Genomic DNA, 25,037 nt, shown 5'->3' on the forward strand with positions numbered 1-25,037 from the left:
GACAGGATGGACAGGATGGGATGCAATGCCCACAGTGGGGCCGGACACGGCTCTGGCGCTGGCTCCACCCTCACCCCACACCCCTGAGCCCCAGGGAGCTCAGAGATCGGGGTCCAGCCCTTCCAAGCCCTCCCTGCACCCCAAATCTCCTGGGGGAGTCAGCAGCTGCTGCTCCCTCTGCTCCTGCAGAGATTGGAGGGACACAAAAGGACCAGAGAGGAAATCCAGAGGGATAAAAAAAGCCATGGGCGAGGCAGAGCAGGGTGGTGGGAGAGCAGGAGGAGGAGGACGAGCGTGCTCTGCCCCATCCTCTGCCCGCCCAGGTTTCATCTTCACGGGGGACGTCATCCACCGCATGCTCACGGCCACGCAGTACATCGCCCCCCTCATGGCCAACTTCAACCCCAGCTACTCCCCAAACTCCACCGTGCAGTACCTGGACAATGGTGAGTGCAGCCTCCTCGGCCAGGAGGGCTCAGCTGTCTCCTGGGGGCAGGAACGGATCCAGAATTTCGCTCTGCTCCCAGTGGGTGCTGGAGGCTGGGGGGTGAGATGGAGGCTTGCTGGAGCAGGGCGAGAGGGAAGGGCTGAGCAGCTCTGGTCGCCCCCAGGGACGGTGTTTGTGGTGCAGTGGGACAAGGTTTACCTCCAGGGCAAGGAGGACATGGGCAGCTTCACCTTCCAGGCCGCCCTGCACAGCAGCGGGAGGATCGTCTTCGGCTACAAGGAGGTGAGATGGGGCTGGAGGGGGCCTGGGGGGGTCCCTGCGGGGCTGGGAGGGGGTTGGACATTCCTGGGGCTGGAATTCCTCTGTCCCTGGGCAGATCCCGGTGCCGGTCCTGCAGATCAGCGCCAGCCAGCACCCCGTGAAGGCCGGGCTCTCCGACGCCTTCATGGTGCTCAACCCTGCTCCTGACGTGCCTGGTGAGTCCCTGGGGCAGCTGGTCCCACAGGGAGAGCGGCGGGATCCTCGTCTTGGGGGATTTTGGGGTGTGAGGATGCCCTGCTTGGATTCCCAGCGAGTGTGAGGAGGGATGTGGGGTTTGCCTGCTCCTCACCTTCCCTGTGCACCTCTTTTGGGATCTCCTTTTGGGATCCCTTTTTGGGATCTCCTTTTTGGCATCTCTTTTTGGGATCCCTTTTTGGGATCTCCTTTTGGGATCCCTTTTTGGGATCTCCTTTTGGTATCTCCTTTTTGGTATCTCCTTTTGAGATCCCTTTTTGGCATCTCTTTTTGGGATCCCTTTTTGGGTATCTCCTTTTAGGATCCCTTTTTGGGATCTCTTTTTAGTATCTCCTTTTGGGATCTCTTTTTGGGATCCCTTTTTTGGGATGCATCTCCCCCTGGCCTCATGCTCTGGCTGGAACTTTGCCCAGTCCACAACCTCCATGAGCTTTTCCCTGATGAGGAAGAGGAGGGAAACCCAACCCTTGCACCCCACAGGATGGAATGCAGATGGACAAGAGGCTCGGGAGGGGTGCAGGCTGCCCCATTCCCATGGAAATGAGAGGTTTGGGGGCTCTGCTGCTGCCCCGGGGCGTGTCAGGGCTCTGTCTCTGTGTCAGCAGGATGTGGGGATGCTCTCATCCCTGGGATGTGGTGATGCTTATTCCCCGTGTGCCCTGACCAGCAGGACTCCCCAAAAAAGTCCCTCCCAGTCACGCAGAGCCCAGCCCTGCTCCTCCCTTAGTCCGGAGCCATCTGGCCCGGGTTATTCCCGGGTTTGTGTCAGAGCCCGGCCGGGCTGGGCGCTCCCTCCCCTCCTGAGCTGCTCCCTTGGTCCCCGCGGAGCTCCCGAGCCCTGCCCGGGCTGCGAGGGCAGAGCAGGGGCAGGAAGGGGCCGGGGGGTAGCTGCCCCGGGGTGTGTCAGAGCTCTGTCAGCAGGATGTGGGGATGCTCTCATCCCTGGGATGTGGTGATGCTTATTCCCCGTGTGCCCTGACCTGCACTTCTCCCCAAAAAAGTCCCTCCCAGTCACGCAGAGCCCAGCCCTGCTCCTCCCCGTGATTCCGGAGCCATCTGGCCCGGGTTATTCCCGGGTTTGTGTCAGAGCCCGGCCGGGCTGGGCGCTCCCTCCCCTCCTGAGCCGCTCCCTTGGTCCCCGCGGAGCTCCCGAGCCCTGCCCGGGCTGCGAGGGCAGAGCAGGGGCAGGAAGGGGCCGGGGGGTGGAGAAGCAGGGCTGGGAGGGACGGAGAGCAGCCGGGGATGCTCGTCCTGCTCAGCCCTGCGGGGGCTCGGAGCTGCCAAAGGCGGTGCCAGAGGAGCAGCTGGCATGTGCCACCACCCTGAGCGGGGACAGACCCCGCTGGCCCCGGGGAAGGGGGCACAGGAGGAGATTCTGGGGGGGAAGGAGCCCTGGGAGCTGAGGGTGAGAAGGATGAGCTGGGACTGAGGCAGAGCTACAGAATAAATTAGGGATTTATTCCAAGGATCTCCTCAATGGATCCACCTTGGGCAGCACAAGAGCCCAGCCAGGGCTGCACCCAAAGTGAGCCAAAATTATCACAAAATGAACCCCAAATGGTCACAAAATGAATCCCAAATGGTCACAAAATGAACCCAAAATGAACCAAAATGGTCACAAAATGAACCCCAAATGGTCACTAAAATGGACAAGGTCACAGGGTCTCTCATTTTTATGAGTTCTGCTCCATTTGCGTATTGGAGTTCAGTTCCAGCTGTAGGTTATGCAGTCCCATCCTTGTTTTTCTCTCCTGTTTGTGCTCTTGGGGTGAATTTGGATCACTTGTCCTTGGTCCCCAGCTGGAGCAGGAATTGTTTTGTCTCCCTGCTCTGTGCACAGAGCTCACCATCCCCTGATGTGAACCCAGACCCACACACTGAAGCAGCTCAGAGTCTGAAAAACACAAAAACCAAAACCTGAGGCATCGGGGGAGGCTCCAGGCCGTGAGTCAGAGCCGGGTGATGTTTGTTTGGAGCTTTTGGGAGCGGCTCGGGGCTGGAGCCTCTGGCCGGAGAGGGGGCAGGGCTGAGCCGAGCTGGGCTGGGCCGGGCCAGCTCCGAGCCCCTCCTGTGCCCTGGCACCTCCCAACCTGCTGGATGAAGTTTTTTTCTGACCCAGAGATGGGAAAACTGAGAGGCGTTTAAAAAACTTTTATTCTATTTTCACTCTGGTGTGAAGGGCGAGAGCGTACAGATGTTATAATTCACGCCACCACAATCAGAAGCCAATTTTTTCCTAATTACAAAACACTATCAGTGTTTTTTGGCTTACCAGCTTTTGCCACGCCATGCTGTAAATGCCTTAAAGCCAGCATTCCTTATCTCAAGGTTTGTACACAGACACTCATTTTAAAAACCCCACAATCATTGGTAGGTGAGAGTTCTGCTAGAAAAAAGCTGCTGAAGCTACAGCCAAGCAGAATCAAAGTTCCACAAGCGCTGCTTCACAGCCCAAAGTGACGTTGCACTCCAAATTTCTTCTCTGAAGAAGGAGATTGACCCCAAACCTTCCAGTTTGGGGTCACGGATTTGGAGCAGCCTCTGCCCAAAATGCTTTGGGGGATCTCAGGGTGGGAGAGGAGATGAGGAGTGGGGGCCACTGGAGAGCGTGGGCTGCTAGCCCTGGTGGGGGAGCAGTTCCAGGAGCCCAAAGTGGGGGTTCCTGGATTGGGGAGCAGTTCCAGGAGCTCAGGAGGGGGTTCCTGGATGGGGGAGCAGTTCCAGGGGCTCAGGGAAGGGGTGTCTGGATTGGGAAGCAGTTCCAGGTGTCCCAGGTGTCCCAGGAGGGGGTTCCTGGATGGGGGGAGCAGTTCCAGGTGCCCAAAGTGGGGGTTCCTGGATTGGGGAGCAGTTCCAGGAGCCCAGAGAGACCAGAGTGGGGGTTCCTGGATGGGGGGAGCAGTTCCAGGTGCCCAAAGTGGGGGTTCCTTGATTGGGGAGCAGTTCCAGGTGTCCCAGGAATGGGGACGCTGCTGCCCTGGAGCAGGATGTGACCCTGTGATTCCATCCCCGGCAATGTCACAAATGCTGCTCCCAGCCCACAGCCCTGCCCTGATCCACTTGAAAAGAAAAAGCGGGAATTTTTACCCTTTATTTTTCCCCTTAATGGGCAGCTGTTCCCCTGACACGAACCCCAACCCGTCCTCCCTCCTGGCAGCTTTTGAGAATCTCCTACAAACCCATTTCCCACCCCAGCCCTCCTCCTGCACCCCCAAGGGCACAACCCCACCCCTGGGGCCGCCTGTGCCTTTCAGCAGCTCCCCCAGAGCCCGGCCTAACCCTGGCCAGGGGGGTTTAAGCCCGGTTTAAAGGGCAGGCTCTGTTGCAGAGTCCCGGCGCCGCACGATCTACGAGTACCACCGCGTGGAGCTGGACACCAGCAGGATCAGCAGCCTGTCAGCTGTGGAGTTCACCCCGCTGCCCAGTGAGTGCCCTGCCCCTTGGGCACCCCAAGTGCCACCCACAAACCCCAGCAGCCTCCGAATTCCAGCCTGAGGAGGCAGCCAGGGGTGCTGGGAGGGCGATGCCGCCCGTCTGCTGGGGTCTGGGGTCTGGGGAGTGCTGGAGGGAGGGGGTGCTGTCAGCAGGGAGCAGCTCCTGGGGTCCCTGGGGAGCAGCTGATCCCATCCTGGGGTCCCCAGGGAGGAGCTGACCCCGTCCTGGGGTCCCTGGGGAGCAGCTCAGCCCGTCCTGGGGTCTCTGGAGAGCAGCTCAGCCCGTTCTGGGGTCCCTGGAGAGCAGCTGATCCCATCCTGGGGTCCCCAGGGAGGAGCTGACCCCGTCCTGGGGTCCCTGGGGAGCAGCTCAGCCTGTCCTGGGGTCCCCAGGGAGGAGCTGACCCCATCCTGGGGTTCCCAGGGAGGAGCTGACCCCATCCTGGGGTCCCCAGGGAGGAGCTGACCCCATCCTGGGGTCCCCAGGGAGGAGCTGACCCCATCCTGGGGTCCCCAGGGAGGAGCTGACCCCATCCTGGGGTCCCCAGGGAGGAGCTGACCCCATCCTGGGGTCCCTGGGGAGCAGCTGACCCCGTCCTGGGGTCCCTGGAGAGCAGCTCAGCCCGTCCTGGGGTCCCTGGAGAGCAGCTCAGCCCATCCTGGGGTCCCTGGGGAGCAGCTGACCCCATCCTGGGGTCCCCAGGGAGCAGCTGTTGCTTTGGCAGACAAACCTCCATAGCACATTCTCCATGTTCACAACACGGCAAGCTGACATAAGAATTGTTTCTCTTTTTTTTTCCTCTGATTTTCTCCCAGCTTTTCCAAGAATGGTGCTTGGGAAAGCTGTGTTTGTCTCTGTGGCCAGAGAGCTGCTGCCACACTGCCCCAGCTGCTCCCCTGTGCCCTGCAGGTGTTGGCATCTGGTGCCAGCCCAGCAGGGCAGGAATGGGTAATGAGTTACACAGACCCCATGCATTCACAGAAAGCTGATTATTAATATTTATTAATAAACTTTTATACCCTTGTTTGCTACAGGTAGACCTAATTGGTCTTCTAATTAAAACACCTTCACCTTTGGGTAATTGGGATTTGTTGCTTTGGCAGACAAACCTCCATAACACATTCTCCACATTCACAGCAAGTTGAGATAAGAATTGTTTTGGACATGAGAATTGTTTGTATTTTTTTTTCTCTGATTTTCTCCCAGCTTTTCCAAGAATGGTGCTTGGGGAAGCTGTGTTTGTGGCCAGAGAGCTGCTGCCCCAGCCTGGCTGCAGCCTCTGCTCTGTGTTTTGCAGCCTGCCTGCAGCACCAGAGCTGTGAAACGTGCCTGGGCTCGGAGCTGACCTTCAACTGCAGCTGGTGCCACGTCCTGCAGAGGTACTGCCCTGCCCTGGCTGCTGCCCCGGGCTCTTCCCTCAGTGTTCCTGCCTTTTTTTAAATTATTTCCCATTTTTTGTTGCTTTTTGGGTGCTGGGGTGCTGCTCTTGGCCGCACAGTCGTGGTTCAGCCGTGACCTCATCTCCAATTCCAAGCTGCATTTCCTGGGGTTTTTATTCCTGGAACAAGCTGGGACCTGAGGCAGGACTCAGATTTTTGTCAGCGGGCTTAAAAATGGGGAAAACTTGTCCTGACTCGGGCTGGGATCAGTGGAAGTGCAGGGAGGGGACAGCGTTGGGGACATTCTGTGTGGGACAGCCCCTGCTCGTCAGGAACGGGGCCAGCAAAGGTGTGGGAGGGGGAGTTTGCTGATTTTTTGGGGTTGAATGGAGGACGTGGAGCTGTCCCTGCTCTCCCCCAGCTCGGGCAGGGCTGTGCAGAGCAGATTTAATGAGACTGAGCTGCAGGATTTATTGAGAGCTGGTGGCAGGGGAGGGGACCCAGTAACACAGATCCTGTGCCGTGGAAACCCCGCTCTGCTGAGGGCACCTGCCACCCCCTCCCCGTCCCCCGAGCCACCCCAAGGAGCCCTGAGTCCCTGTGACACCCCCGAGCCAGGCTGGTGGCACTTGGCAGTGGCAGTGGCACGGGGACATTCTCATCGTGGTCAGCCCCGGTGTGGCTTTGGTGGCAAAACTTGAGCCTGGGTCTGGTTTGGGCTGAACCCTGTTCAAACCCTTCCTTGTCCTGCTTGTTCCCAATCCTAAAAGGGGTTTTATCAGATCCTGGAATGGTTTGGGTTGGAAATACCTCAAATATCACCCAGTGCCACCCCAGAGCCACCAGGGCCACCTCCCACCGTCCCAGGCTGCTCCTGGGACACTTCCAGGGATCTGGTTTGGGCTGAGCCTTGTTCAGATCCTTCCTTGTCCTGCTTGTTCCCAATTCCAGGGTTTGGCAAATGGGATTTTATCAGATCCTGGAATGGTTTGGGTTGGAAGAAACCTCAAATCCCATCCAGTGTCACCCCAGTGCCACCTCCCCCTGTCCCAGGCTGCTCCTGGGACATTTCCAGGGATCCAGAGGCAGCCACAGCTCCTCTGGGAATTCTATCCCAGCTCCTGCTCACCCTCTTTAACCCTTTCTCCCCCTCTTTAACCCTTTCTCCCCCAGCTGCCGTTGCTGGTGCTCACTCCTGTCCCCGGTGCCACCCTGGCTGCCAGCCCCGTGTCCCTGGGGACAGCTCAGCTTCCCGCTGGGAATTCCGCAGGGAATGGAGAGCTGGGGCAGGAGGGCCACTGTCGTCGCTGTCACCAGCCAGGCTGGTCCTGCAGAGCCAGAGAATCCTTCCCAGGCTTGGAGCTGACATCCCAGCCTCGTGATTCCAGCCCTGAGTGCTCCCAGCTCCCTCCTAAATAATAAAATCTGTATTTTTTTTAACCTCTGCTGAGCTCATAATTGTGACAGGAACTGGGTTTAAGCGAAGATCTCACAAGTTTCTTTGTGGTTGCTCCTTTCCCTGGTGGGTAAATTGATTTTTGCAGGAATTATTTGGAGTTTGAGCCTTTCCAAAGGTCAGAGCTCTGCTCTGTTCCCTGTTCCTGCAGGGAATTCTCGGCCTGGTGTTTGCCTGATGTCATCCGGAGCTCCTGCAGTGTTTTTCCTGTGCAGATGTTGCTGGAAGGAGCCCAGGGAACCTCGTGGGTCTCCCAGCCTTGCCCTGGCACCGAGTCCGGGGAATGGAAACACAAACTCAGCCCAGGCCTCTCTCCTCATTTCCCCTCTCCTCCTCTCCTCATTTTCCCTCTCATTTCCTCCCAATTTTCCTCTCATTTTCTCCTGTTTTCCCCTCTCCTCTTCTTCTGTTTCCCCCTCCTTCTCTCCTCATTTCCCCTCTCCTTTTCTCCTGTTTTTCCTCTCTTTTCTCCCAATTTTCCTCCCTTTTCTCCTCATTTCCCCTATCCTTTTCTCCTGATTTTCTCTCCTTCTCTCCTCATTTCCCCTTTTTCTCCTGATTTTCTCTCCTTTTCTCCTCATTTTCCCTCTCCTTTTCTCCTGTTTTTCCTCTCTTTTCTCCCAATTTTCCTCCCTTTTCTCCTCATTTCCCCTATCCTTTTCTCCTGATTTTCTCTCCTTCTCTCCTCATTTCCCCTTTTTCTCCTGATTTTCTCTCCTTTTCTCCTCATTTTCCCTCTCCTTTTCTCCTGTTTTTCCTCTCTTTTCTCCCAATTTTCCTCCCTTTTCTCCAAATTTCCCCTCTGCTTTTCTCCCAATTTTCCTCTCCAATTCCCTTGATTTCCCCTCTCCTTTTCTCCTGACTTTTCCCTCTCCCTTTCTCCTGTTTTGCCTTTTTCTCCTGATTTTCCTCTCTTTTCTCCTGTTTCCCTCTCTCCTTCTCTCATTTCCCCTCTCCTTTTCCCTTGATTTTCCCCTCTTTTCTGCTGTTTTCCCTCTCTTTTTCTCCTCATTTCCCTCTCTTTTCTCCCAATTTTCCTCTCCTTTCTCCTCATTTCCCCTCTCCTTTTCCCTTATTTTCCCTCTTTTTCTCATTTTCCCCTCTCCTTTTCCCCTGATTTCCCCTCTCCTTTTGCCTTATTTTCCCTCTTTTTCTCCTGTTTCCCCTCTCTTTTTCTCCTCATTTTCCCTCTCCTTTTCCCCTGATTTCCCCTCTCCTTTTGCCTTTCAGTTTTAACCACCCCATGCTGTAAAAACCTTAAAGAAAATAATCTAAAATTACCCCTTGTGGTTCCTACTACAACGCAACTTCCATTATACATATTTTTATATTTTATTTATATATATATTCTATTTTATTATATGAAATTGTTCTGTTTCTTGAAATTATCCAGTCTCATTTTCCAGGCCACCTTTTGAAAGTTTTTTTAATTCCATTTTTCTCTCAACGACGTCTGTCCTACTCCATGTCATTTCTAAATCAGCATTTCTCAGCTCAAAGTTTGCATTCCGGCACGCTCTGTGAGCCTTCTGTGGGGTTTTTAACATTTCCCGTTCCCATTTCCACAGCCTGGCCCTGGATAATCCTGATTTTCCCCACAGGTGCTCCAGTGGCTTCGACCGGTACCGGGAGGAGTGGCTGAGCTACGGCTGCGGCCAGGTGAGCCCGAGAGCCCCAGTAAATCCCAGTCCCAATCCAAATAAATCCCAGTCCCAATAAATCCCAATCCCAATCCAATCAATCCCAGTCCCAATCCAAATAAATCCCAGTCCTAATCCAATAAATCCCAGTCCCAATTAATCCCAGTCCCAATCTAATAAATCCCAGTCCCAATCCCAATCCCAGTCCCAGTCCCAATAAATCCCAATCCAATAAATCCCAGTCCCAGTCCCAATAAATCCCAATTCAATAAATCCCAGTCCCAATAAATCCCAATCCCAGTCCCAATCCAAATAAATCCCAATCAATCCCAGTCCCAATAAATCTCAGTCCCAATTCCAATCCCAAGCCAATAAATCCCAGTCCCAATAAATCCCAGTCCCAATCCCAGTTCCAATCCTAATCACACTCCCAGTCACAACCCAAATAAATCCCAGTCCCTTCCTGGGCCTGAGCCACAGGAAATCCATGGTTCCCCCAAAATCCGTGGCCCCCAAAAAATGAATGCTCATCTCTGCGTGCCCCAGGGTGTTCTGGATCAGACTGAGCATCCCTTGGGGTTTCCATTTGGATTTCCCTTTAGATATCCTTGGGATTTCCCTTTATTTCCTTGGGATTTCCCATTATTTCCTTGGGATTTCCCTTTATTTCCTTGGGATTTCCCTTTATTTCCTTGGGATTTCCCTTTATTTCCTTGGGATTTCCCTTTATTTCCTTGGGATTTCCTTTTATTCCCTTTAGATACCCCTGTAGCTCGTTCTTTATTCCCCTTAAATATCCCTTTATTCCCTTTACATCTCTTTATTCCCTTTATTCCCATTTCCCCCGTTATTCCCATTATTCCTTTTATCCCCATTTTCCCTTTTTTCCCATTTTTCCCGTTATTCCCCCTCCTCCTGGAGCGTGACTCTTACTCACTGCAGGCAGGAAAGGACGAGCCCTGTTTGTGTCCCTGGGAGCAAAACGATCCCAGAGCTCGCAGGGATCAGCTCTGACCAAACATCTGCTTCTGCTTTGGCCTTTTCTCTTTTTTTTTCCCTTTATTTTATTTATTTTGTTCCTTATTTTTATTCGCTTTATGTGGGTTTTGTTTGTTTGCTTGGATTTTTATAGGGTTTTTTATTTGGGTTTTTTTGTGTGTGTGTGGGTTGGTTTTTTGTGTGTTTTTTTTTTTCTGGTTTGGTTTGGGGGTTTTGTCTGGGTTTTTATCCCCACAGGTGCTCCAGTGGCTTCGACCGGTACCGGGAGGAGTGGCTGAGCTACGGCTGCGGCCAGGTGAGCCCGAGAGCCCCAGTAAATCCCAGTCCCAATCCAAATAAATCCCAGTCCCAATAAATCCCAGTCCCAATCCAATCAATCCCAGTCCCAATCCAAATAAATCCCAGTCCTAATCCAATAAATCCCAGTCCCAATTAATCCCAGTCCCAATCTAATAAATCCCAGTCCCAATCCCAATCCCAGTCCCAGTCCCAATAAATCCCAATCCAATAAATCCCAGTCCCAGTCCCAATAAATCCCAATTCAATAAATCCCAGTCCCAATAAATCCCAATCCCAGTCCCAATCCAAATAAATCCCAATCAATCCCAGTCCCAATAAATCTCAGTCCCAATTCCAATCCCAAGCCAATAAATCCCAGTCCCAATAAATCCCAGTCCCAATCCCAGTTCCAATCCTAATCACACTCCCAGTCACAACCCAAATAAATCCCAGTCCCTTCCTGGGCCTGAGCCACAGGAAATCCATGGTTCCCCCAAAATCCGTGGCCCCCAAAAAATGAATGCTCATCTCTGCGTGCCCCAGGGTGTTCTGGATCAGACTGAGCATCCCTTGGGGTTTCCATTTGGATTTCCCTTTAGATATCCTTGGGATTTCCCTTTATTTCCTTGGGATTTCCCTTTATTTCCTTGGGATTTCCCTTTATTTCCTTGGGATTTCCCTTTATTTCCTTGGGATTTCCTTTTATTCCCTTTAGATACCCCTGTAGCTCGTTCTTTATTCCCCTTAAATATCCCTTTATTCCCTTTACATCTCTTTATTCCCTTTATTCCCATTTCCCCCGTTATTCCCATTATTCCTTTTATCCCCATTTTCCCTTTTTTCCCATTTTTCCCGTTATTCCCCCTCCTCCTGGAGCGTGACTCTTACTCACTGCAGGCAGGAAAGGACGAGCCCTGTTTGTGTCCCTGGGAGCAAAACGATCCCAGAGCTCGCAGGGATCAGCTCTGACCAAACATCTGCTTCTGCTTTGGCCTTTTCTCTTTTTTTTTCCCTTTATTTTATTTATTTTGTTCCTTATTTTTATTCGCTTTATGTGGGTTTTGTTTGTTTGCTTGGATTTTTATAGGGTTTTTTATTTGGGTTTTTTTGTGTGTGTGTGGGTTGGTTTTTTGTGTGTTTTTTTTTTTCTGGTTTGGTTTGGGGGTTTTGTCTGGGTTTTTAAAATGTTTTTTGGGTTTTGTGTGTGTGGGTTGGTTTTTTGTGTTTTTTTTTTTTTTCTGGTTTGGTTTGGGGGTTTTGTCTGGGTTTTTAAAATGTTTTTTGGGTTTGTTTTTTTTTCTTTTGTGGATTTTTTAAAGTGATTTTATTCTACTTCCCTACTGAAAACTCAGCTTTATTTCCTATTCACCAGAGAGTTGAGTGAGGGGACCAGAGGTCACCAGACCCTTTGAGGTCACTGGACCCACATGGGGTCACCCCGAGGTGCACGAAGGATTTGTCCCAGGATTTGTCCCCAGGATTTTTCCCAGGACTTCTCCTGGGATTTGTCCCCAGGATTTCTCCCAGTATTTGTCACTTGTCCTGCCGAAATCCCAAATTTTCCTCCCCATCTCCCCCCTCTGGGTCACTTCTTGACCTCCTCCCTCCTTCCCCTCCAGTGTTTGACCTCCCAGAGCCCTCCTGGAATTCCTGCTGGGCAAAACCAGCTCCAAATTCTCCTTTTTAACCCAAATTCTCCTTTTTAACCCAAATTCTCTTTTTCCCCCCACCAGTCGGATGAAAAGACCTGTGAGGATCTGGCGGAGGGCAGTCACTACTCGGCGCCCCCGGGCAGCTCGGTGTCCCCGCAGCCCGGCGGTGTCACCTCCCCCACGGCCTCGCTCTTCCTCGACAGCCTCACCACCGAGGGTGGGTGCCCGACAGGTGACCCCGGCCCTGGGGGTGTCCCTGGACAGGTGACATTGACCCTGGGAATGTCCCTGGACAGGTGACCCCGACCCTGGATGTGTCCCTGGACAGGTGACCCTGACCCTGGGACATTCCCAGGGTCAGGGTCACCTGACCCTGGGAATGTCCCTGGACAGGTGAACCCAGCCCTGGGGGTGTCCCTGCACAGGTGACCTTGTCCCTGGACAGGTGACCCTGGTCCTGGGGTGTCACTGGACAGGTGACCCCGACCCTGGGGGTGTCCCTGGACAGGTGACCCTGGCCCTGGGGTGTCACTGGACAGGTGACCTCCTCCCTGGACAGGTGACCCTGACCCTGGGGGTGTCCCTGCACAGGTGACCCTGGCCCTGGGGTGTCACTGGACAGGTGACCTCAGCCCTGGACAGGTGACCCTGACCCTGGAATGTCCCTGCACAGGTGACCCTGGTCCTGGGGTGTCCCTGCACAGGTGACCCCGACCATGGAAATGTCCCTGGACAGGTGACCCCAGCCCTTGGGGTGTCCCTGGACAGGTGACCCATTTCTCCCTCTGCAGTCCCTGGATCTGTGAAGTTCCTGAGTCCCAGGAGGATTTGGGTTGGAAGGGACCTCAAAGGGACCCGGGCAGGGACACCTCCCGCACCCCAGGTGGCTCCCAACCCCATCCTGGGGAGGGTGAGAGCAGGAGATGCTGGGAAGGGGAAGGAAGGGCAGCCAGGAGGTGACACCTGGGGGAGCGAGGCACGGTGGGAAGAGTTTTGGGATTTTTCCAGCTTTTTTAACCCATTTGTGACGGTCAGAGAGCCACCAAGCCTTGGTGGGGAGAATCCTCAGGATCCTAAAAGGGTCAATCCCAGAGAGAGGGGTTTGGGTTTCACTGGTGCCAGAACTCTCCGCCTGGAATTCCCGCGGTGATCGCTCTTTTTTTGGGATTGCTGCTTCTTCCAGCCCCACAAACAGCCCCGATCTCCCCGGAGACCCCCGGGGTCCGAAACTCCATAATCCCATTACCGCGGGGCCGGCTCCGCCGATCCTGGCGCAGGTAGCGCCGCGATTTGGCTGCTTAATAGCCCTTAACGCAAAGTGCTAATTAGGATAAATAGAAAGGAGCGCCCCTAATTGTCCTTCAGCGCCGGGAAGGAGCTGGGTGGGGGAACGAGCCAGGCAGGGCTGACTTTGAAAGGAGCAATTAAAGGCGAGGAGAGGGTTGGAACTCCGCCACCAGATTGTTTTCCAGCCCGTGGCTGGTTCCTGGAAAAAAGGAACCAGAGGCTCTGTGTGACACAGAGCGTGAAGTTAATTTGTGGTCTTGGAAGGGAGCAAGCGGCAGCTGCAGCGGGAGGAGAGTGGGGAGCAGCAGGGGAGCAGCTCCACCAGAGAGGGGAACTGGCCATCGGTGTCCTGTCCAAGCAGCCCAGATCTTGGATCCATGTCCTTCCCACAGCTCAAATTCTGGATCTGTGTCTTCTCCAACCAGCCCAGACCCTGGATCTGTGTCCTTCCAACCAGCCCAGACCCTGGATCTGTGTCCTCCCCATCCAGCCCAGATCCTGGATCTGTGTCTTTCCCCCAGCTCAAATTCTGGATCTGTGTCTTCTCCAAGCAGCCCAAATCCCTGGATCTGTGTCCTGTCCAAGCAGCCCAAATGCCTGGATCCATGTCCTTCCCACAGCTCAAATTCTGGTTCTGTGTCTTCTCCAACCATCCCAGATCCTGGATCTGTGTCCTCTCCAACCATCCCAGATCCTGGATCTATGTCCTCTCCAACCAGCCCAGATCTCTGGATCCATGTCCTCCCCACCATCCCACTTTCCTGGATCCGTGTCTTTTCCAGCCAGTCAGGTTCTGTGGATCCACATCCTTCCCACCAGCCCAGATCCCAGATCCCTGTGTCCTTCCCAGTCAGCCCAGACTGGTGGATCTTCATCTGTGCCACCATCCCAGATCCCTGGATCCACCTCCTCACCATCCCAGATCCTGGATCTGTGTCGTGTCCAACCATCCCAAATCCTGGATCTGTGTCCTGTCCCACCATCCCAGCTCCTGGATCTGTGTCCTCCTCAGCCATCCCCGTTTTTGGATCCACATCCTCTCCAGCCCTTCCAACCCCCTGGTTCTGCTCCTGGAGCTCTGGTGCACGGCCAAGACCTGGGAATTCTGCCCAGCCCTTCCAGCCCCCTGGTTCTGGTGCACGGCCAAGACCTGGGAATTCTGATCAGGATTTGGAATCCAAGCCCCAGGAATTCTGGACAGGGTTTGGAATCCAAACCGAGCCCTGGGAATTCTGATCAGGATTTGGAATCCAAGCCCCAGGAATTCTGGATCAGGGTTTGGAAGCTGAACCCTGGGAATTCTGGATCAGGGTTTGGAATCCAAGCCGAGTCCCCAGGGAATTCTGGATCAGGATTTAGAGGACAAGCTCTGGGAATTCTGGATCAGGGTTTGAAAGCCAAGCTCTGGGATTTCTGGATTGGGATTTGGAGGCCAAACCCTGGGAATTCTGGGTCAGGATTTGGAATCCAAGCCGAGCCCTGGGAATTCTGGGTCAGGATTTGGAATCCAAGCCCTGGGAATTCTGGATCAGGGTTTGAAGGCTGAGCCCTGGGAATTCAGGATTAGGATTTGAAGACCAAGGCCTGGGGAATTCAGGATCAGGATTTGGAATCCAAACCCTGGGAATTCAGGATCAGGATTTGGAATCCAAGCCGAGCCCTGGGAATTCTGGGTCAGGATGTCACCCTGGTGAGGGCAGTCATGTGGAGCCTGTTGAGGGACAAAGCCGTGTCTGGTAGATCCTGCTCCTTCCAGAGCGAGCCAAGAACTGGAATTTGATCGAGATTTTGATCATCCCGTGGGTTTATTTGGGATGCAGATTCCATGGGCTGAGCAGGGACACCCAGTGATGGATCCAAGCTCCCCCGGGGAGCAGGGACCGACCCCTCAGCCCCTTCCTGGGGATTTTGGTGCTCCTGACCAACCCCTCAGCCCCTTCCTGGGGATTTTTGTGCTCCTGACCGACCCCTCGACCCCTTCCTGGGGATTTTTGTGCTCCTGACCGACCCCTCAGCCCCTTCCTGGGGATTTTTGTGCTCCTGACCGACCCCTCGACCCCTTATGGGGATTTTGGTGCTCCTGACCGACCCCTCAGCCCCTTCCTGGGGATTTTGGTGCTCCAGGTGCCACCTCGGTGAAGGAAACCCACACCCCTCTCAGCCCCTGGCTTTTCCTTTCCCACAGAGATTTAAAACTGCCCAAAATCCCATCCCGGGGGGAGGAATTGGGTGGGAAACACGAGGATATCACAGGAAATTCCTGATTTTCTGCTTTGCTGTCTTTTCTCCTTGCAGATGACACCAAACTCAACCAGTTTGCAGGAGGAGAGGGTAAGGAAGGCACCCCAGAGTGATCAATTCCTGCTATCCTCACCTTGATTAGTAATTAGCAATTAGCAATTCCAGCCAGTGAAAGAAGTTGGGAATACTCTGTTTTATCCTGATGAGAGTTTTTATTGTTTGAATTATTTTTGTCATTTGATTATTTTTATTATTTTATTATATTTTATTGTTTGAATCGGTTTTATTGTTTGAAGATTTGATTGTTGTGTTTTGGTTGGTTGGTTTTGTTAAATTATTATTGATTTATGTGGTTTTCATTTATGTGGTTTATTGTTAATTCTGATATGATATGATATGATATGATATTATTCTTACATTATATTACATTACATTACATTATATTATTCTTACATTATATTATATTATTCTTACATTATATTACATTACATTACATTATATTATATTATTCTTACATTATATTACATTACATTATATTACATTATATTTTATTAGTGATTTATGATTTTTTAAACATTTATTAGTGAAAAGAGTTACAGCATTTAAAGTTTTTTTACTTAGTATAGGCTTTTTCTTAAACTTAATTTTGTTTGTAATATTTTGTGATTTGGGCAATGAATAGAACAAATACTTGAATAATTTAATAATGCATTTTTGTAATTTTTTTTAATTTGTAAATTTTAAACAATTGTAATTTTTTTAAATTAATTATATTACAATATATTACATTATATTTTTATTAGTGATTTATGATTTTTTAAACACTTATTAGTGAAAAGAAGTATAGCATTTAAAGGTTTTTTACTTAGTATAGGCTTTTCTTAAACTTAATTTTGTTTGTAATAATTTGTGATTTGGACAATGAATAGAAAAATACTTGAATAATTTAATAATGCATTTTTGTATTTTTTTTAATTTGTAAATTTTAAAAAAATGTAATTTTAAAAATTTGTAAATTTGAAAAATTTGTAATTTGTAAATTTAAAAAAATTTGTAATTTTTTTAAATTCTGGGCAATGAATAGAACAAATACTTGAATAATTTAATAATGCATTTTTGTAATTTTTTTTAATTTGTAAATTTTAAACAATTGTAATTTTTTTAAATTAGTAAATTTGAAAAATTTGTAATTTTTAAAATTTGTAAATTAAAAAATTGTATTTTTTAGATTTCAAATTTTTTACATTTTTAAATTTTAAATTTTGTGAATATTAAGAATTTTTAATTTTAAATTCTGTATATTTAAAAAAATTCAGTAAATTTAAAAAAGAATAATTTGACAGCTTTCTGGAAGCCTCCTGACCTTGCTGTTTTTTCCCCCCAGGGAGCAGCCTTCCCTCGCGGAGCGCGGGCGCCCCGATCCCCACGGGCACCGTGGTGGGCATCGTGGTGGCCGTGCTGGTGCTGGCCGGGGCCATCCTGGCCGGGATCTACGTCAGCGGCCACCCCACGTCCAGCGCCGCCCTCTTCTTCATCGAGGTGAGCGAGCAGCTCAGCCCTGCCCGGGAATCGTCCCGTCCTCATCCTCATCCTCCCGCTCTCCTGGGTCTGGGTCCTTCCCAGCCAGCCCAGATCCCTCAGTCCATGATCCTGGATCCTGGATCCGTGTCCTTCCCTCACCTCAGATCCCTGGATTTGGGTCCTCTCCACCATCTCAGATCCCGGGATCCACATCCTCACCATCTCAGATCCCTGGATCTGTGTCCTTCCCCTTTCTCAGATCCCTGGATCCGTGTCCTCCCACCCATCTCAGATCCCTGGATCTGTGTCCTTCCCCATCTCAGATCCCTGGATCCGTGTCCTCCCACCCATCCCAGATCCCTGGATCCGTGTCCTTCTCCTTTCTCAGATCCCTGGATCCGTGTCCTCCCACCCATCTCAGATCCCTGGATCTGTGTCCTTCCCCATCTCAGATCCCTGGATTTGGGTCCTCTCCACCATCTCAGATCCCTGGATCTGGGTTCTTCTCCCATCTCAGATCCCTGGATCTGTGTCCTTCCCCATCTCAGATCCCTGGATTTGGGTCCTCTCCACCATCTCAGATCCCTGGATCTGGGTTCTTCTCCCATCTCAGATCCCTGGATCCCTGATCCTAGATCCGTGTTCTCCCCACAATCTCAGATCCCGGGATCCACATCCTCCCCTTTCTCAGATCCCTGGATCTGTGTCCTCCCACCCATCTCAGATCCCTGGATCTATGTCCTTCTCCTTTCTCAGATCCCTGGATTTGGGTTCTTCTCCCATCTCAGATCCCTGGATCTGTGATCCTGGATCCGTATTCTCCCCACAATCTCAGATCCCTGGATCTGTGTCCTTCCCCTTTCTCAGATCCCTGGATCCTGGATCCATGTCCTTCCCCCATCTCAGATCCCTGGATCCATATCCTCCCTATCCCAGATCCCTGGATCTGTGTCCTTCCCCCATCCCAGATTCCTGGATCTGTGTCCTTCCCATCCAGTGAGGTCCATGCATTCCGAAGAACCCTTTTGAACCCTGAAACAACATTTTAAAATCCACTTTTATCACTCAAACCGCTCACACCGACAGCACCCTTTGTGCCCAGGACTCTTTCCCCCCATTTCCCCTCCATTTTCCCCCATTTTTCCCCCATTTTCCCCCATTTTTTCCCCATTTTTCCCCATTTTTTCCCCATTCCCCCCATTTTCCCCATATTCCCCATTTTCCCCCCATTTTCCCCATTTTTCCCCGTTCCCCCTCTCACCCCGTCTCTGTCCCCAGCGGAGGCCGCACCGCTGGCCCGCCATGAAATTCCGCACCCACGGCAGCCAGGCCTCGTACGCCGAGGTGGAGGCGGCCAGCCAGGAGAAGGAGGGGTTTGTGGAGGCTGAGCAGTGCTGAGTGCTCCTCCCGAGGAGTCCCGAGGAGTCCTGAGGAATCCATCCCGAGGAATCCATCCCGAGGAGTCCCGAGGAATCCATCCCGAGGAATCCCGAGGAATGCATCCAGAGGAATCCATCCCGAGGAATCCATCCCAAGGAATCCCGAGGAATCCATCCCAAGGAATCCATCCCGAGGAATCCATCCCGAGGAATCCATCCCGAGGAATCCATCCCAAGGAATCCATCCCGAGGAATCCATCCCGAGGAATCCATCCCGAGAAATCCATCCTGAGAAATCCATCTCAAGGAATCTTGATGAATCCCAAAGAACCCATCCCAAGGAATCCATCCTGAGGAATTCTGAGAAATCCATCCTGAGGAATTCTGAGGAATCCATCCCAAGGAATCCCAAGGAATCCATCCCAAGGTATCTCAAGGAATCCCGAGGAATCCATCCCAAGGAATCCCAAAGAATCCATCCCGAGGAATCATCCTGAGAAATCTCAAGGAATCCATCCCAAGGAATCCATCCCAAAGGATCCATCCCGAGGAATCCCAAGGAATCCATCCCAAAGAATCCCCAGGAATCCATCCCGAGGAATCCATCCCAAAGAATCCCGAGGACAAAACCCCGCAGAGGATTCACCTCCAGGATCGATGTGGCCCCACGACTTTGCTGCGCTTTTTGGGCACTTAATTAATTTGCTAAATTGCTAATTGTGACTTTTGGCCCTGAAGGAGACAGAGAGAGGGGGGAAATAAATCTGAATTTCCACCAAAATCCGTCCTCTGCTGGCCAGTGGGAACAGAGAGGGTTTTAGGGACAAAACTCTGGGATAAATCCTGGACTAAATCCAGGATTCAGATCCGTGAGGAGCACCTGGACATCACAGGAAACCTCAAAATCACCCCTTAACCTCAGCATTTTTAGATTTTTGCTGATTTTGCTTCCATTTCCCCCTGTGTGGGATGAGCCCCTGGCTTTGGATGGATGTTGGGATACCCTGACCCCAAGGGATGATTTGGGACCTCTCAGCATTTTCTACTCCTTCTGTGCCACCAAAATTCAGGATTCAGCGACAAAATAATCCCACAAATCGAGCCCTAAACCGAGGGAAAAACCAAAACCAGAATCCCAAATCCAGCAGGAGGTAAATTTTCATTCCCCCACCACAATTGCTGTTGGATTATGGATTTTTCCCCCTCCGTTTATTTTTAATTTTCTCCTGCTCCTCAGCTATTTATTCTGATAATCAAATTTTGGGTGTGTTTTATCCCCTGGCTGGCTCAGCTGTCACTGCTGGTGATTAGTGCCAAAGGCAGGGTCTGTCTAATTAATATTTTCCTTCTCGTCTGCTGAATTTATGGAACAATTACAGATAAATGTGGATGTTTGGTGGCACTCAGACCCCAAATTCCACTTTCTTGCAGCCCCTGGGGAGGTTTTTTTGCTGCATTTTTTTGGCATAAAAGCACCAAAATGCTCGAGCTGAGTCGTGATCGTGCCCCAGGTTTGGAAGTTTTATTCCCAAATCAAGAATTTCCCTAAAAATTGGGGTTTTTTATCCCCCAAGTGGGAAAAAAAGGGGAATTTATCACCCAGTTTTTACCCCAAGTCTGATCTCCTTTCTTATGGTGATGACTAATGTGGGTTTTTCTCTGGATTTCACTTTTTTCCAATGGTTAAATTTTGAATTATTAATTCCAATCGTTTGAGGCCTGGTTTTTTTCCCTGTTTTTCTGCACATGGGGACAGCAAGATTTTGGGTCCTTCTCTTCCCCCGCAGCCCCTGGAACCGCTGGGAAACATCCAAGAGTTCTGAAATGCCACAGATTTAAAGAAAAAATACCTTTTAAAGAGCAAGGATTGCACCAATCCCTGGGGTTTGTGCTGCAGCTGGGATTTGGGGAGAAAATTTAGGGAAGGATTCAGGTGAGGAATCCTTCAAATATTAAAAAAAAAATCACTTCAGGGTCATTCAGAACATGAGACCTCAGGGCAGAATTTCACATCCAGGCTTCCTTTTCTTTTATCTGTTTATTCCCATTAGAAAAGTAAATAATAAATCCGTTTTTTCCCCGTTTTCCCTTTCACTCTTTTCCTTCAGGCTGGGAGAAGCTGTGCTAACAATACAAACAGGTAGGAGTTAATTTAATTTAATTTAATTTAATCAGAATTAAAGAATTCTCCCATCCTGGTGCCTTGTTCTATTTCTCTGAGTGGAGAAGCAGCAGATCTGCAATTAAAGATAGAAATATTCCATTTTTATATCAAAATTCCATTTTTTTTCAGTATATTTCAATAATATACACACTCCTTAATCACTAATTTGAATAGAAAAGAAAGAAGAAATTTTAAAGCTGTCCAAAAATGATTTCCACACCAAACAACACCCCCCAAAACAGGGGGGAAATCACCTCAGCCATGCAAATAAACAGATTTTCACCCTGGAAATGCAAGCCCAGGCCCAGAGCAGCATCTTGAGCCATAATTAACAGCGCTGACAGCGAGGAGGGAGCAGATTGCTCCAGCAGGGCCCGTGGGTGGAGGAATAAAACCTCAAATAGATGCTCTGAATCTGCATTTTCCAGGCAGAATTCAGCTCTGGGTGCCAGTGGGAGAGGAGAATTTGGGTGTTAAATGGATTTATTGTGCCTCGCTCGGCAGGGAGGGATGGGGATGGTTTCGTTTCTGGCAAAGAACTGGGGATTCACAGTTTTTGGGGGGATATTTGCAGGGAAAAGGTGGTTTGGAGGCAGGGTGGAATCACCTGGGGCTGTTTTTCTCCTCCCAAAAGGAAGGAATGGGGTGAGGAGAGGGCAGAACCCCACGGTGGGATAATTATCAACACAATCCCCCCCAAAAAAAGGATTTAAGGAGCAGGAAACACCTGCACAGGATCCTGAAATCACCTTCATCTCCCCCCACAATTTTCCTGTTAAAATGCTGAGGAAAAAGCAAATTATGAACATTTTTCATTTATTTTTCTTCCTTTCCCCGTTTATTTTTCTTCCCTTTTTCCTTTTTTCACCCTGCAAATCCCATTTTTTAGCAAGTAGCTCAGGCCAGGCAAAAATTTCCCCCCATTTCCAGGAAATCTGAGCTCAATTTTCCTGCTTCCCCTCCTCGATTTTCAGTCATCAAACACTGACAGGTGAGGCAATTTTTAAAAAATTGCTTTTGCTAATTTTTAAAAAAAGCTGACAAAATCTCCAGCATGTGCTGGCAGAACTCATGTAAACCCTTTTTTTTTTTTTCCCTGCAAAGGGATGACATCACCGAGGAAAAAGGAGATAAAAAACCCTTTAAAATTCACTTTTTAAGGGCTGCAAGGAGCAGGTTTGGAAGGATAATTGTGGGTTTGGGGCTCCAGGTTCCTCCCAGTGCTGCCCTTGAGGGATTTTTCCATGATTCCTCCTGGTTTATGGAGGATTTTTGACTTTTCCAGCTGAGGAAGGGACTTCCAGAATAAAGAGAAACCCCAGAATTCCAGAATGAATAGAAAACCCAGAATTCCAGAATTAAAAAAAAAAAAATAAATCCAGAATAAAGAGAAACCCCAGAATTCCAGAATAATAATTTAAAAAATTCCAGAATTCCAGAATAATGAGAAAACCCAGAATTCCAGAATAATGAGAAACCCCAGAATTCCAGAATAAAGAGAAACCCCAGAATTCCAGAATAACTTTTTTAAAAGGTGAGGATTTCTGAGCTCCTTCACCTTTCCCAGCTGGAGGAGATGAGAAAAACTCCAAGGAACATCCAGGAGAAAATGAGGATCTGAGGTGGCTTCTGGAAGGGTCTGAACATCCAAAGAGGCACAAGTTTGGGTGGGATCCGTGAAAAACAGAGGATTTGGAGCTGGGAATTTGGGATTGCTGGGCAGGGGGCAGCAGGAGTGGGACCTTCATGACCTGGAGGGGTTGGAGCAGCGGGAATGGATCTGGGAAGGGTTTGGAGCACTGGGAATGGATCTGGGAAGGGTTTGGAGCAGTGGGAATGGATCTGGGAAGGGTTTGGAGCCCCAGGAATGGATCTGGGAAGGGTTTGGAGCAGCAGGATTGGATCTGGGAAGGGTTTGGAGCAGAGGGAATGGAGCTGGGAAGGGTTTGGAGTCCCAGGGATGGAGCTGGGAAGGGTTTGGAGCAGCAGGAATGGATCTGGGAAGGGTTTGGAGCAGTGGGAATGGATCTGGGAAGGGTTTGGAGCACTGGGAAGGGTTTGGAGTCCCAGGAATGGATCTGGGAAGGGTTTGGAGCAGCAGGGATGGGGCCATCACTGAGTGCTGGACATCAGCACTGGTCTGACCTGGATTTGTTGTTTTAAAGCTCTTTTCCAGCCCAAACAATTCCATGATTCAACGATTCCTTGATTCCAACCCAAAATCTTGAAGCAATTATCAGATTAATTCCGATTTTTTTTGCTTTTTTGGCATTTCCATCGCGCTGACCAGGCCGTTTCCCCTCCCTGACCAACACAGCAACTTCGGGAAGAATTGAACCCCTGCCCAAACCAGGATTTCCAGGGTGTTTTTTCCAAGGGAAAACCTTTTCCAGGGAAGCAGAGCTTCCCGTGGCTCCGGGGGGTGATTATCCCGCGCTGTGCTGACAGCTTCCCATCTGCTTGGGGCTGGATGCTGCATCTTAAAAAGCAGGAGAAAGGAAAAGCAGCAATTCCAGCAGGAGGAGATGGGCTCGGGGTGCTCATGGATCGTCAGGAATAAACTGGTTTTTGGGGGTTGGTCTCTGTTTGTGTGCAGAGCTGGAGTTTTCAGGAATACACTGATTTTTTGGGGGCTGATCTCTGTAGAACTGGAATTCTCAGGAATTCACTGGTATTTTGGGGGGCTGATCTCTGTAGAACTGGAATTCTCAGGAACTCACCAATATTTTTTGGGGGCTGATCTCAGTTTGTGTGCAGAGCTGGAACTGTCAGGAGCCCTCTGAGTTTTTGGGGATGATCTCTGTAGAGGTGGAATTCTCAGGAATACACTGATTTTTTTGGGAGCTGATCTCTGCAGAGCTGGAATTCCCAGGAACTCACCAATATTTTTGGGGTTGATCTCTGCAGAGCTGGAATTGTCCAAGGCCAGGTCGGACACTGGGCCTTGGAGCCACCAGGGAGGTGGCCCCGGATGAGATTTGAGCTCCTTCCCAACCCAAACCACTCCAAACTTTTATTCTTTAACCCCTCTCACCCCTCCTGGCAGCGGCAGCTGCACCAAAAATGGGAATTTCCAGCAGAATTCCGAGCTGCTACAGGGATGGACGAGACAAAGGAGTCCCCAAAACCTCAGAATTTGGGATAATTCCGTTTTGGGCCTTTTCCCCTTGCCCAGCTCACAAACCCTGACTGGATTAAAAAGCACAAAACCAAACCCCAGCCGTGAGTCCTTCACACAAACACCAGGTAGCAATTAACGCAATTAACCCCTGCTGTTAATTACCCCAATCAGTGTTTGTGTAGGTCCAGCTCTGGGGTGAAAATTCAGGAAATCATTAAAATTCTCTCAGCTGCCTCAGGATACTCCAGGACACCTCCGTTTGTTTTATTTATTTTTTATTTTATTTTATTTTTTTTGTTCTCCCCAATGGAATTTCTGGTGATTTATAGAAATTAACGAATTTCTAGAGATTTCTATCATTGTAAATAAGCAATCTGGAATTTTCTGGGGTTTTTTTTTTGGGGTGGAATACAAGGGTGCAATGAACCCAACAGGATTTATGGAGGTGGGATGCAATTCCAAGGAAATATTCAACCCAACCCAAGATTCAGGGAAATATTCAGTCCAATTTCCTCCTCCCAGGAGGGAAAAAAAAACCCCAAAAAACCAAAAAAACCACCCAGGAACAGCCTCATGGAGGCTCTGCTCCAAAGCACATTATTTTTGTACATTTATTTAATTTCATTTTTCAGCAGAAATGTTGCAGTGGCGGCGATGTCATCGTCTGGTTCATTTTAGGAGCTGTTCCCAGACGGTGCCGTCTGAGGGTGATTTTGGGTTTGTTTCTGTTTCAGCTTCTCCAGAGAGAGTTCTTTTAGTGGAATTGCAAAGGGAAAAAAGGAAAATAAAAAAAAAAATAAAAGACAAGAATGGAAAGAAACCTTGGGGGAAAAATAAAAATACTGGGGAAAAATTGAAATACTAGGGGGGAAATTAAAATACTGAGGAAAAAATTAAAATACTGGAGAAAAAATTAAAATGCCGTGGAAAAAATAAAAATATTGTGAAAAAAAATGCTGGGGGAAAAATTAAAATAGTGGGGGAAAATTTAAAATAATGGGGAAAATATTAAAAAGCTGGGGAAAAATTAAAAATATTTCAGTAAAAAATAAAAATACTGGGGAAAAACTAAAATTCTGGGGAAAAAATTAAAATACTGGGGAAAAAATTAAAATGGTGGGGAAAAAAATAAAAAAATATTGCAGAAAAAAATAAAAATACTGGGGAAAAACTAAAATTCTGGGGAAAAAATTAAAATACTGGGGAAAAAACTAAAATTCCGGGGAAAAAATTAGAATGGTGGGGAAAAAATTAAAATAGTGGGGAAAAAATAAAAAATATTGCAGAAAAAAAATAAAAATACTGGGGAAAAATAAAAATACTGAGGAAAAAAAATAAAAATACTGGGCAAAAATTCCTTCAGAGCAGCTGCAGGCCTCTGCTGCCATCGTATGGGAGCTGCCTTGGAGCAGCCATGAGGAAACTCCCGGAGCTGAATTTCCTCCTCCCAGGAGGGAAAAAAAAACCCCAAAAAACCAAAAAAACCACCCAGGAACAGCCTCATGGAGGCTCTGCTCCAA

At 49.7% G+C, this 25,037-nt stretch overlaps 1 protein-coding gene across 2 annotated transcripts in view; it reads left to right on the forward strand.

The window, feature by feature from the left end:
- Positions 1 to 18,344, forward strand: part of PLXDC1 (plexin domain containing 1) — a 23,515-nt gene extending 5,171 nt beyond the window's left edge. The window contains exons 5-14 of one of the 2 annotated variants that reach the window (XM_039697354.1): positions 324 to 446; positions 612 to 730; positions 825 to 924; positions 4,293 to 4,388; positions 5,697 to 5,778; positions 10,111 to 10,168; positions 11,886 to 12,021; positions 15,387 to 15,422; positions 16,717 to 16,871; positions 18,132 to 18,344. In XM_039697354.1, the coding sequence (XP_039553288.1) occupies positions 324 to 446; positions 612 to 730; positions 825 to 924; positions 4,293 to 4,388; positions 5,697 to 5,778; positions 10,111 to 10,168; positions 11,886 to 12,021; positions 15,387 to 15,422; positions 16,717 to 16,871; positions 18,132 to 18,251 (1,025 nt within the window). In that variant the 3' untranslated portion in view covers positions 18,252 to 18,344. Of the gene's footprint in view, positions 1 to 323; positions 447 to 611; positions 731 to 824; positions 925 to 4,292; positions 4,389 to 5,696; positions 5,779 to 8,835; positions 8,894 to 10,110; positions 10,169 to 11,885; positions 12,022 to 15,386; positions 15,423 to 16,716; positions 16,872 to 18,131 lie in introns of both variants that reach the window. The other variant, XM_039697353.1, reaches the window with a different exon arrangement.
- The last annotated feature ends 6,693 nt before the right edge of the window (positions 18,345 to 25,037 follow it).

This window comes from Passer montanus, unplaced genomic scaffold (genome assembly GCF_014805655.1).
Source record: "Passer montanus isolate IOZ18808 unplaced genomic scaffold, ASM1480565v1 scaffold117, whole genome shotgun sequence".
Taxonomy (NCBI): domain Eukaryota; kingdom Metazoa; phylum Chordata; class Aves; order Passeriformes; family Passeridae; genus Passer; species Passer montanus.